At 40.7% G+C, this 13,102-nt stretch overlaps 1 protein-coding gene across 9 annotated transcripts in view; it reads left to right on the top strand.

The window, feature by feature from the left end:
• LOC131251296 (protein transport protein SEC31 homolog B) overlaps window positions 1–13,102 on the top strand; it is a 100,109-nt gene that overhangs the window by 55,817 nt on the left and 31,190 nt on the right. For 7 of the 9 annotated variants that reach the window (XR_009173724.1, XR_009173723.1, XR_009173722.1 and 4 more), the window contains exons 15-16: window positions 5,330–5,515; window positions 5,600–5,813. Coding sequence is in view for 6 of the 9 variants with exons in the window: in XM_058251928.1 (XP_058107911.1) it covers window positions 5,330–5,515; window positions 5,600–5,813 (400 nt within the window). In the remaining 3 variants the exon portion in view is untranslated. The remainder of the gene's footprint in view (window positions 1–5,329; window positions 5,516–5,599; window positions 5,814–13,102) is intronic. The other 2 variants (XM_058251929.1, XM_058251927.1) reach the window with 1 other exon arrangement.

The raw sequence follows: 13,102 nt of genomic DNA, 5'->3' as shown, positions 1-13,102 counted from the left end.
GAAGGAGGAACCAGGGGTGTGTCTATTGAGGTGGGGCAACATTTGGAACCGTGAGGAGAAGGTAGTGGTTGGAGGTGATCAGATCTAAAGAGCAGAAGAAGATGGTGTACCGTGTGGAATCTCCCGTGGAGCATTGATCGTAGAGGGGAGACGTGTCACGCGTGTAGTGACGGAGAGGGGGTAGGTGGAGTACGGGCGAGTCAAATTCACTCGTTTTTTTCTTTGTGCTACGGATCTCTGAAAGGCTCTTAGCCTCAGCTAAGCTTACTAAATAGCAGTGGAGTCAACATGTTGCTTGCTTTGGCTCTAGATTTGATGACTTTTCAAATAGCTGTCTAAGACCAGAGATAGGATCGAGACACGTGTCAAATCAAAGAGATGGTTCCTTTTTTCTCGACGATTTCCAATCCACGCGTCAAAGATCACCTAGCTGGTAGTGATAATGTGTTGATCCCCACAGTTATTTTGGTGGATCACAGGGCAGAAGTTGCGGGTGCTATGCAAGATGTTAACATCGTCGAAGATTCGCTCACAACGAATGGTGATGATGTATCGTGCTATGATTCCAGCGATGATGATTTCTCTATCAACAACGAGGATGGTTCGATAGGTGACACAAGGCAGTGCAACATAGGAGTGCAAATGATTGAACCAAAGTGGCAAGATGGGTGTGATAACAATAAGTCACTTGTGTTTGCAAATCCCATGTGTGACCCTATGCTACAAGTCCCAGCACATGAGAAGTTATTCTCTACCGATACATGAGTTCTTCCTTTATATACATGCGTAGGGACCTATCCCCAACTTGTTTCATTCTCTGAACACAGCCTCCAGAAAAAAGATCCTCGAGAGGGCCTGTCGCGAAGTAATAGACGAGTATGGGGTCGACGCTACTTTCATCTCTAGGGAGTTGACTTCTAGAACCTTGATGAGCCCCCAGGTGGTCCTAACACCCTTGGAGTTGTTGCATGCCAAGATGTAGGAATGTTAATCGTAGAGAAGGGGAGGTTTCTCTTTGAGGCTTCTCCAACGACTTTCATTTCGGTGTTAGGTGGGTTGGCGCTTGATAGATTTCTCTCCAAGGATGATTTGATGGAAGAAGCCTTAGTTGTTGTCACACCCTCGTGCACTGATAAACTAAAGGATGGATTCAATTCCAGAATTGGATAGAAGGCAACGACTTCAAACACAGTTGTGACTATCGATCAACAATCCTTTCTGGTTCAAATCTGAAAAGAATAGTTTCGATGGGTGGGAGATCTCGTGGGCATGTTAGCTGGAGCTATGGATGAAGATGTGTTTGATTTTCTTCAGTACGTCAAGTCCAGAGGGAGCATGTGGCAATGATAGGCCCATCAATAAAAGCTGAGGAAATCTCCTAAGGGCTGGAGAGAGCTTCTCAGCCTCGAATGTTCTATAAATTATGAATCTACAAATAAAGCTAGTGGTGGGAAGATGGCAAGAATGGGCAAAGTCAGTCTCCAATGATTATTATCTCCTGGAACGTGTGTGGGCTGGGGTGCAAGTTTAAAAGGGCTCAGATAAGGAGAAGGTGTAGGAAGGTGAAGGCTGATATTATTACTATTCAAGAAATGAAGTTGCAGGCGATCGAAAGAGGTATGGTAGATTCTGTTTGGGGAAAGCTTGGGTGTTAACGGATGCTGTTGGGACTGCTGGGGGGATTATGGTTGCGTGGAAATCAAACAAATGGAAGATGATCGATCATGTTTCTATATCTCTCTCTTCTATTCTGCTTCTCGACATTTCTTCTGGTTTTTAGTGGGTTTTTTTTCGGTTGTTTATGACCCTTGCCGTCACAATCCTCGGGATCAGTTTTGGACTGAACTGGATTAGGTTAAATAGAGGTGGGCTTTTTCGTGGTGTATTGGGGGGATTTTAGCGTCATTAGGTTCTGTTGCAAAAATCTATGAGTGGTTGGATTAGTAATAACACGAGGAGTTTTGGGGACTGGGTGGCCATGCACGATTTGGTCGATCTTCCATTGGAAGGGGTGAGTCACACTTGGTCTAATGGGTAGATTAATGTGATCCTCATGCGGTTGGACAGATTTTTAGCTTCTACTTAGTGGCTTGGGAAATTCCCTCTGTCAGATAGCCCAGTCTCCCTAGGTTCGTCTTGGATCATCGTCCCATTGTTTTGGAGGAGAACCGGGGTCCGAGACTTTTCAAATTTGAAGCTTATTGGCTGGAAATAGAAGTTTATTCCCGCCTTGTTGTAGAATGGTGGCGGTTGTTTTCGGTTGAACGATTTGCTGGTTTAGGCTTCACAAGAAAATGAAAATGTTAAAATCCAAGTTTATTACTTGGAGGAAAGAAGTTCTCGGGGCTCGTCAAGCAGAGTTCGACAGATTAGAGGAAGAAATTAATAGTCTAAATATGTTAGAAAAGAATGGCAGTTTGTCTTCTAAAGATAGAGGTAAAAGGGATACTCTTTCTTTATCCATGGTTGCCCGCTCTGTAGAAGAGATTAAATGGTGTCAGAGGTTGAGAGCGGTGTGGCTTAAGGAAGGTGATAAAAACACATGATATTTTCATAGTATTGCAACTGCTCGAGTCCGGTCTAATAGAATTTTTCTTCTTGTGGATGGTGCTAGGATATCAGACAAAGATAAAATTTGTGATACCATTGTACAATTTTATGAGATCTCCAGTCAAGGGAACAGTGGGGGAGACTTGATTTGGATAAGTTCAATTCGCTTCCTACTTCAAATGTCTCCTCTCTAGAAGCGTCAATTTTGAAAGAAGAGATCAAAGCGGTGGTCAACTCTGTGTGGGGATAAGGCGCCGAGGCTGGATGGATTCCCTACCTTATTTTTTCATTGGTTCTAGCATGTGGTGAAAAAGGACGTGGTGGACTTCATCTTTGAATTTTTTGAGCATGGCCACCTTTCTCCCAAGCTTGGTGCTTCTTTCATTGCCTTGATCCCCAAAATTGTAGGTGCGGATAAACTCAAAGATTTCTAACCTATAAGCTTGCTAGGAGGCCCATACAAGATCCTATAAAGATTCCTGTTACAAGATTCAGGAAAGTCTTACCTAAGATAATTTCGAAAAATCAAGGAGCATTTATTGCAAACAGACAAATCTTGGACACTGCTTTGCTAATGAATGCATGGATGCCAAATTTAGGTAGAAGAGAAGTGGGATTGTGTGCAAGTTGGATATCAAGATTGGAGGCTTCTTGAGTACATGTTGCTTAGATCGGGTTGCGGTGAGAAATGAAGTGGATGAGAGCTTGTGTGCATGTAGCTTTTTTTTTTTTTTTTTTTCGGGCTTCCTGGTGTCTTTGACAAGGAGACTCTTTATCCCCATATCAGATTGTTGTTGTCGGAGAAGACCTGAGCATGATGCTTCGAAAGGTGTGGAAAATGGTCTCTTCATAGGATTCAAACCTTTAGCCAGTGGCCCCCTTATTAGTCACTTGCAGTATGCGGATGATATGTTACTCTTCTGTGGGGCGGATCTGACGTCAGTTGACAATCTTCGGAAAATTACCGTATGCTTTGAGGCAGTGTCGGGCTTGAAAATCAACGTCTCCAAATCGGAAATGTTGGGTATCCATGTCAATGGGGACGATTTAAGCGGGCTAATGTCCATCTTCGGGTGCAAAGTGGAGTCTTTTCTTGCAATGTATCTAGGGCTCCATTTATGCATTGGGAAGCCGGCCAAACACCCGTGGGACAGAGTGATTGAAACGATTGAAAGAAAATTAACATCTTGGAAAAGTCGATATGTTTCATTTGGCAGGCATATCTCCCTTATTAAGACGACTTTCGCTAATATGCTGGTCTATTTCATGTCCTTATTTAAGTGTCCCAAGGCTGTGTTGGATAGGTTCGATAAGTTGAGAAGGGATTCTTTTTTGGAAAGGGGCAGTGGAAAATAGGAAGTTCCATCTTCTCAAATGGGACAAGGTTTGCAGACCGTTGGAAGCGGGGGGTTGTAGGTCTCAGGAACTTGGCCAAGACGAATATTGCCCTTCTTGGAAAGTGTATCTAGATATTTGGTACGGAATTAAGAAAGCTGTGGAGGGAGGTCAATAGCTAGTAAGTACGGGGCGTAGGAGGGTGATTGGTTTGTCAAGAGGTCCTTCCTTTATAGAGGGTAAAAAGGAACAAAATTAAAGAGAACTAATAAAAGGGAAATAAGAGGCCCACGGCCCAAGTCAGGCCAAAGTAAAGAGAATGGCCCATGGCCCAAAGGGATATGGCCCAAATATGTCCACATGTTTGGTTTGAGCATGATTTACAATTTGATGCCCAATTGTTGCTTGACCGGAATCGGGACCACTTTTTGGTTTCCGACTGGGTGATCAAGCAGTCTGGCGTAAAAAATATCAGCTGCAATTACAATCCAAATCTGAGCCCAACTACTGCCTAATGTGAATGGGTAATGCTATTGAATCAGCTGATTCAACAATTATATATAGGCATTGTCCATTCATCTTGATCCCTACGGAACCTCTTTAGAGCAAAATTCTATTTGCTGAGAATAGTTGTGTTAAATGGCCCATCTGATTTTGAATGTGAAAATGCTGGTAAAAATGAATAATTAAATGATAATAGTGGGATAGAAACTTTTAATCTACATCTTAGCTGCATGGATCAAGTGCAAAATCCATAGATCTATCATGTTTTCGTGACTGCAAAAGATGAAAGAGAAAAAACACAATAAGCTAAAGCTAATAATGGCTAAATATTCTATTTACATTAAAGTTCTGTCCGTCAAGTGCCATTTTCACAAATCTTTGATGTTTATTTTCCATGGTATTACTTGCAGAGAATGTAGATCTTAGCTTGAAAAAATAACCTTACCTCCAAGCTCCAAGTTTAGATTAAAAAAATGCCTTTGATCAACGTTGTGGTCTCTTGATCCACACTCAAATACAAGCTTTAGTGATTTGATCTTCAACATGGTCAAAGAAATTGCATTTCCTCTTTTCTCTATATGAGAGAAAAGTCGACAAAGAGGGAATTCAATCCACAGAAGTGTTTTACTCATATTAAATGAGTAAAGTTTTGGTGGGAACCCACATAGTCATCCATGCTGTTATATCACTCCATCCTACTTGCGCACGAACACACACCTCTGTAAAAAAGAAAAAAACACATGTATCTAACTTTGAGATTGTTAATCGCATGCTTTCCTTTAGTCTTCTTTGTTATATTAGGTGATATCCATTAGTATCATTTTTATAATCATCATATGGTGGAATATGATCTTGCTGCAGGTTAACTTCCGTACCACTTGATGATCTTAGTGATTTTTTCCTTTCTTCTTTTCATTTTTTGGTTATTATTTCTAAACAGTTTGCACAAAAGGAGGAATGGACTGTTCTGTGTGACACTCTGGCCTTGAGATTGATGGTTGCTGGTAATACACTAGCTGCGACTATCTGCTACATCTGTGCTGGAAATATTGAAAAAACAGTAGCAATTTGGTCACGGAGTCTGAACTCTGAGCATGAGGGGAGAAGCTATGTTGATCTTCTCCAGGTGATATTTTATGGTTAGGCTTTCATGGAAATATACCTTATGTAATCTAACTAGCATATTGACAGTGGTTATCTATTTGTGCAGGATTTAATGGAAAAGACAATTATCCTTGCTTTAGCATCTGGACAGAAGCGACTTAGTGCATCTTTATCCAGGCTTGTAGGGAACTATGCTGAACTGTTAGCTAGCCAAGGGCTTCTAACAACTGCAATGGAGTATTTGAAACTTCTGGGATCAGAGGAATCTTCTCATGAACTTACTATCTTACGAGATCGCTTAGCTCTCTCTGCTGAAGGTGGTAATGTTTCTGATCTGTCTTCTTTCTAACTGTTTCAGATGCCACCTAGCACACCTCATTTCCTATAACAAAAGGTATAAGTAACCTACCAAAACAATAGGCAGCAGCACTAGCATGCTGAAGGCATCATCCTAGCTGCTGCTGCTGCTGCTTTTTTTTCCCCCCGTCCTGCTTCTTGCAAGACAGTTAAATGGTCTCATGGCTGGCTTTTAGTTCTTGTTTTTTTCAGCACCACAGAATTTAAACGTGGACTTAAAGTAGGCATTTTGAAATATACATGCCATTCTAATTGTCACAAGTCCTAAAATATACTTTTCTTAATGTCAGTTCATATTTGGGTATATTTAGACTTCATACGAAAATTCTGCAGGCCTTTTGTAGTGCAAAACTTTGGCTGTTGGTATCTTTATTGGTTCCCATAGGATAGAGTGGCATGGAAGTTTGAGAGAACTTCCTTTGCACTTAGAATTCTTTCTAGAGTTTCCATAGGAAGCAGGAAAACACCTGTTGAACTATGTTAGTGATTGTAGGGGCTTTCGTTGGCCCTTCACTTCTGTATTGGAATGTATTTTCTGTTAGATAGTTTCCAACATTACATTTCTTCTACTCTTATGTTAGATATTTCTACTCTGTGGTTAATTCAGGGAGGGCTCTTGTACTCTTTGGTTAAGGAAGAGCTCTTAGATTGTTTGCAACGCTTATATTTCACCTAATCTTTGTTTAATTGAGGTGGGGACGTGGTTTCTATTGATATTGTTGATAGGGAGGGATGGAACTTGTTTCACCAGCTTTTCATTATGTCTTCCTGATCATGGTTTCTAATTATGTTGTTGATCCTCTCTATGTTGCTCCCTTCTTCCAGGAAAATCTTGTGAGATTTCTTCACAATTGATGATATCGTCGTGATGTTTTAAAACATCCCTGCTAAGCTATGTTACAAGTAAACAACACTTCCAAAAAGCTTTGCTGTGTTTGACATGTGTCAGTCACATTAACACCACTGTCGGGAAAATAAAATTTATTCCAGTATAATGTCTATATTACTTGTATGGTTTTGATACAGTTTTTTTTTTTTTTTGAAAAAATCTAGATCTCAGCATCATTGCCTGGTCCCAGCTATTTGGGTTCAGATTTACTAATCATGTTTTTCAAGTTAATCATATTGAAGATCCTATTCTTGACAGTGAACAAACCTTCACATCCCTTCTCATCACGTCCGCCCAAGCCCTTTTATAGTTGTTCCTCTCATCCTCTTCCTAGGCCCTTCAATCTTTATAAATGCTCCCTCTTATCAGATTCTTCTTCAGTCTTAGTTGCACTAAGGGCTGTAAATGGGTCAGCGGACCCAATGGGGTACCCAGACCCAACCCCATTAGACCCGACCTGTTTGTTAAATGGTACGGGTCTTGGTCCAAGAACAGACCCAGTTGTTAAATGGGTCTTTGTTAAATGGGTCTAGGACTCTAGATCTGGTTTGCTTTATATTAGGCCCGACCCAACCCGACCCGACCCGTACCCATTTAATAAATGGGCAGGTTGGGTCTATGTTGCAAGGGACCCATCTAGACTCAGACCCGTCCAGACCCGGTTTTAAAACCCGGTTAAGATGCTTGCATACCTTTACAAGTAATATGGGAAAACGAGATTTGTTGGACCCGACCCATTTTTAAATAGGTCCGGGTGGATCTCCCTGATGGAGACATCATGCACACCCCCTCTCTATGCACGTATTCGAGGAGAAGGCGGGCTCCACTTTCGATTTGGATCGACGACGACATCTTTGGAGGGCCTCATAATTAGGGGGCTGCGTTATGGAGCATTGGAGTGGACCCGATCATCATATAGATTCTACCATCGGATCTCATGATCGTGACCCACTACTTTTGATGATATAGGATTTTGAGTTTTGACTATTTTTGTTATTAGAAACTTCATGAATGGCTTTGATTGCTTAGATTGGTATTTATTCGCTTTAGCTTTGGTTTAGTGCGCGCACATGGCGCAAGGGTAATTCTGTCTTTTTTTGGTTTAGGGTTTTCTTATGAATATAACAATCCTATGTAGGTATGGTAATGATATTTTATGAATAAAAATTCCTGCGTTTCTTCCTCTCTTTGGGTTGAAGAATTGAATTGGGTGCGAAGCTCTCCCTTCCTCAAAAGACCAACTACCGTGGTGCGAAGCCACATCCGCTCCAAATTATCTCCACCTTCTTACGCACCACATCTATCACCCTCTACACCCCGTCCACCTTCAGATTCACCCACTTTCGTATCCAAGTTTTCTCTTACAACAGTGCACAAGCATATTTTCAGATTTTGGCCCATCTGAGGGGCTGAAACTTCGGCAGAGTAATACGTACACGCCTTGTGATGGATCGATCCTGGCCCAGAAGTCAATTTTTGACTTTGTGGGCCCCACACACATGTGCGGACGACTTGTCATACACGTGCATCCAGGCCCCTCTGCTGTCCAGCGTGCGTGGCTCATCCCAACTTATCTTTTTCCTCTATTTCCTTCTATTTTGACTAAAAAAAAAAAAAAACCCCTCAATCCAAATCCCTAACCCTAAAGAGTCCCAAATCCCAATTATCCCCAATTTTCAAACCTTAGATTTCCCCCCAAATTGAAACTTAGTGAATCTCTTGAGTTGAGAACAATCTTTTGCAAGAATGGATGATTCTTAAACTCCTTTGGGCTTGTTTGTCTTATAATTTTATTTAATATAGCCCTTAAGTTGTGTAGGCTTGGATCCACATAGATTCCCCTTTTTGAATGTTTGAGAGTATGTAGGATGTCGAATTTTGTGACTGTTTAAAATTGGTATAATCACAAGCTTGATTTCTTACATTTCATATTTAATTTCATGTCCTGCATCACTCCCTCTACCAGACCTAGACCCATTTATAAATGGATCTGATGGGTGGACTCAAACCCGACCCAGACTTGCCCATTTAGTAAGAATGTTTGGGTCTAAAATTGGACCTAGACCCATTTAGTAAATGGACGGGTCTGGTTTTGGCTAAACCCGCCCCAAACCCGACCATTTACAGCCCTAGTTGCACTTGACCATACCATCGAAATATGCTCTTCACTATTCTCTTATTTGGACTTATTGCCGTGGATGACTTCATTTTGCTAGTTATCTTCACACACACACACACACGCGCAACTCTTCTCAACATCTTTATCTCTGTAGCAATCAATCTTTGCTCACGATGTGATTCAACTGCCCAACACTGCCCTATATAGTGTACCTGCTTGAATAACTGTCTTTTAAACCTTTGAGTTTCATCTGGATGTGGCACTTACATAACACTCTATAGGCACATCTCCACTTCAGCAATCTAGGTAAGTATATATAGGAAACATCCTCTTCAATCTCAATTTTAAGTAAAGCCTCACCTCTGTAACTACTCTACTAAAGTTGCATTCCAAATACTCCATTTTGGTTCTACTAACCTTTCAAGCCTTTAGATTCTTGAGCGTTCCTCCAAACCTCCAATTTATTGTTCGCTTCTTCCTAGGCTAGCTGACCAACACCACATCATTCACAAACAATGTACATCAAGGGATCTCATCCTGCACATTAGAAGTTCTATAGAACCAAGTGTTTGGAGGTAAGGGCTTAATATGGACCCTTGATGAAGACATTGCTGTTGGGACAGCTTCGTACATATCTTAGGCCATTCTCACTCCTATAAGGACAGCTTCGTACATATCTTTAATGATGTCTATTTACTCTCTTGGGACCCCTTTCCTCACTATAAACAATATGAGCTCCCTAGGTACTCTATTCTATACATTCACCAGGTTTATAACAATCATTTATAGACTATTCCGCTCTCTATATGTTTTCATCAATTTTTAAGTGGAAAAGTAGCTTCAATTGTTTTTCTATTTCTTTTTTTTTTTTTTTTCTTTTTTTTTTAAATTTTAATTTTAATTTTTAATTTTTAATAATTATTATTATTTTTGTCTTATTTTTTGTTGCACCATGCTCTCCCCTAGAGTTTCATATTGCAACACATAAGTTTGATCTCCTTTATAGTTGTGCATCTCCTTTTTGTTTTTATTTTTGCTTTCTTGTAGATAGCTATTAAGATGGTTTCATTTGGCATTTTCTGTGTATGTAAGACTGTATTCAAAAGAGTAAACTAAACTATTCCGACATTGCCCAAAATCTTACACAATTCCATAGTTATATCTTCTTTCCCCACAACCTCCCCTTTCCTCATCCTTGTTAAGGCTACCTCTACTCTCGTACTCGAATTCTACGATGACACACGTTTGCACTAAACTGTATGGCGTAATGCTAGCTCAGCAGTTTGCTCCTTTGTTTCTTTCTTTTCTTTTCTTGTTTCGCTTTTCTCTTTTCAATAAAATTGAAGTTATCTTAAAAAAAAAAAAAAAAAACCTGACACATAGGATTTCTATAGACATTGAAGCTTTCCTTTTCCATTAATCATTTCTTACTTTTTAGGCTTTTGTTATCAGTTGTGGGCAGTATTCGAAGTATCGATATCGCTACAAGTTCCGTTGCCTAGGGATATGGAAACAATATCGATATCGTTGATAACTAGAAATGCGGGGAAACATAGGAAAAATGTTGGAAATTTTAGTGGAACTTCAGGAGATGTTAAAATACACATTTGCATATTTAGGAATAAAAAAAAATTGCAAAAAGAATGCATACATAATAAGTTTCCATTTAATGGGGGCCTAAAAGCATGTGTCGTCATAAGAAATCAGTCTAACCATCCCATCCATCCCATCTAACCTCCCAACCATCCATCCAACCTTCCATCTAAACATCCATTGATATTGCAAAATATAGACAACACATGATGTTTTTCCAAGAAATCATCAACAACTAGAGAGGAAACGAAATATTGTAGTCTCGATATCACACATGTTGTGATAATGATAATATCGAGATATTATCAATATTATCCACGACAAATTGAACACTGCATACAACCATGTGCCCATAAAAAATTTTGAAACGAATTTTTTTTAATAAGCAATTTTTGGTGATATCAATAAATTGGCGATATTATTGAAATATCACTGATAGACTTGTGATACAAGCGTCACCTAGAATTTACACAGTCCAAAATATTGGCAATACGTTAGCGATATTGATACATTAGCAATACAAGTGTTAAAGTCCCTTGATATACATTGATATGCCATCCTCTAATGGCTCGAGCTTTTAGAGAAATTGGTGATTTGACATGGTATCAGAGCGATTGTTCAAGTGTTTGAATTGTGGGAGCAGCAAATATGCCTCTCTAATATATTCTCCCACGGGGGGCCATATATGGTGTGAGTTGTGAGTGACCCTCCACCCTTGCTTAGTATGTTCCCATGCGGAGTTCCACTCTGTACTTGCGGGGTAGAGTTAGAGTCCCTTGATATACATTGATATGCCATCCCCTAACGGCTTGAGTTTTTAGAGAAAGTGGTGATTTGACAACAAGTGACACTTGGAATTTACAAAGTTGAAAATATTGGCAATATCGATATGTTGGCAGTACTTCGCCATACATTGTTGACACTTGGAACTTTTATACTACAGGTGTTATCAGTATCGTCGGGCTAAAGATAAAGATAATATCGAAGACATTTCGATAATATTGGGGATAACTCGAACAATGGTTGTGGGTGTGGTTCACTTAACACAATGTTGCATGTGTCGTCACATGTTGTTGTGGGTGTAGTCCATCTCTCAATTGTCATGAGAGTAGTTCACTTATCTATTGTGTAGTGTTGTGCATGTCATGGTGGGGCTTTGGGATGTGAATGACGGTGATGACAAAATCTTAATGTACAAGCAAGCAACAATTGACGATCTTGTACACCTCTATGTTGTATTTGAGGGGGAGTGGGACCCATGTTGATCGTCATCATCTTCTTTGAAGTTTCCAAGCTGGGTATGATCGATATCCATGGTGATGTAGGCCCATTGTAGGATCCGTCAATAACGTAGGCCCATAACCCATCGTAGGCCCAATATGTGCTGATTTTTGGGTTGATTATTTACAGATATGGAGATCATAATTTACACCCCCCCCCCCCCTAATTGATATGATTGAAGATATATGGGCTAGATTTAGGGATTAGGGTGCAATATATCGTGATTGATTCTCTTAGATGTAGAGATTCCAATCATGGAATTCTTTAGGACCTATAAAAGGGGGTAGTGGCATGGTATTCAAAATCGGTTACATAATTGATATGATTGAAGATATGGGCTAGATTTAGGGATTTGATTGCTTTCCATGTTTGCTTTTCTTTATACTTTTACCATATGAAGAAAGATTAGATTAGGGTGCAATATATCATGATTGATTCTCTTAGTTGTAGAGATTCCAATCATGGAATTCTTTAGGACCTATAAAAGGGGGTAGTGGCAGGGTATTGAAAATCGGTTACGTAACGGCCGTTAAGTGTTACGGGGTCGAAACGGCTGTTACAGAAAAACATGCCGTAAACTCTACATTATCCTCTAATGGCTTCAGAGGAGGTGACACAGGTAGAGTTTGTGATGCAGGACAATTAACCACTTGCTCTAAAAGCTCGAACTGATAGAGCATGATGAATCAATCCCTTTATCTTATATCCCAGGCCCCACATCCCATGGATTAGGACCTCGGCCGAACCCCCCTCTTGGCCCCACTTCACATGGGTTCCACTCCACACGAGCCACCTGCCTCACACAGGTGGGGCCCGCCTCACACGAGCCACCCGTCTCACACGGGCGCCCACCTTGAGAGTGCCCTTGCATCCCACAGGCCACCTCACTTGAGCCCCGTGTGAAAATGCCCCTGCATTAGTTTGTGCAAGTAACCCAATTGATCCACACACTCACAGAGCAAGTAGATCAACTCATGCATGTGATAGGCAACTTCACTAATCAAGTGGGGGAGCTCTAGCGTAGAGAAAATCCGAAGACCGTAGTTGGAGCATGTGGGCACGTAGGTGGAGCTCCCCACCAAGGTCCTAACCAACTACGAGCGGCCCAGATTTATGAAGACACTAATGATCAAATCCTTTGATTGTTGGAACATGATAGAGAGCCTAAATTAAGGTAAAATTTCTGGAATTCTATGGCCGGTTGCATGTAGATGACTTCATTGATTGGCTGAGCAAGGTGGAAAAAGTGTTCGAGTATAAGGAAGTCACATATAATCGGAAGGTGAAGGTAATAGCTATGAAGTTTTCTGGTCATGTGTTTGCTTGGTGGGATGATCTCCAAGTCGAACGAATCCGTCACGGTATGGATA

The sequence above is a fragment of the Magnolia sinica genome, chromosome 7, assembly GCF_029962835.1.
Source record: "Magnolia sinica isolate HGM2019 chromosome 7, MsV1, whole genome shotgun sequence".
NCBI classification, from domain to species: domain Eukaryota; kingdom Viridiplantae; phylum Streptophyta; class Magnoliopsida; order Magnoliales; family Magnoliaceae; genus Magnolia; species Magnolia sinica.
This window is presented reverse-complemented; position numbering and strand designations above follow the sequence as displayed.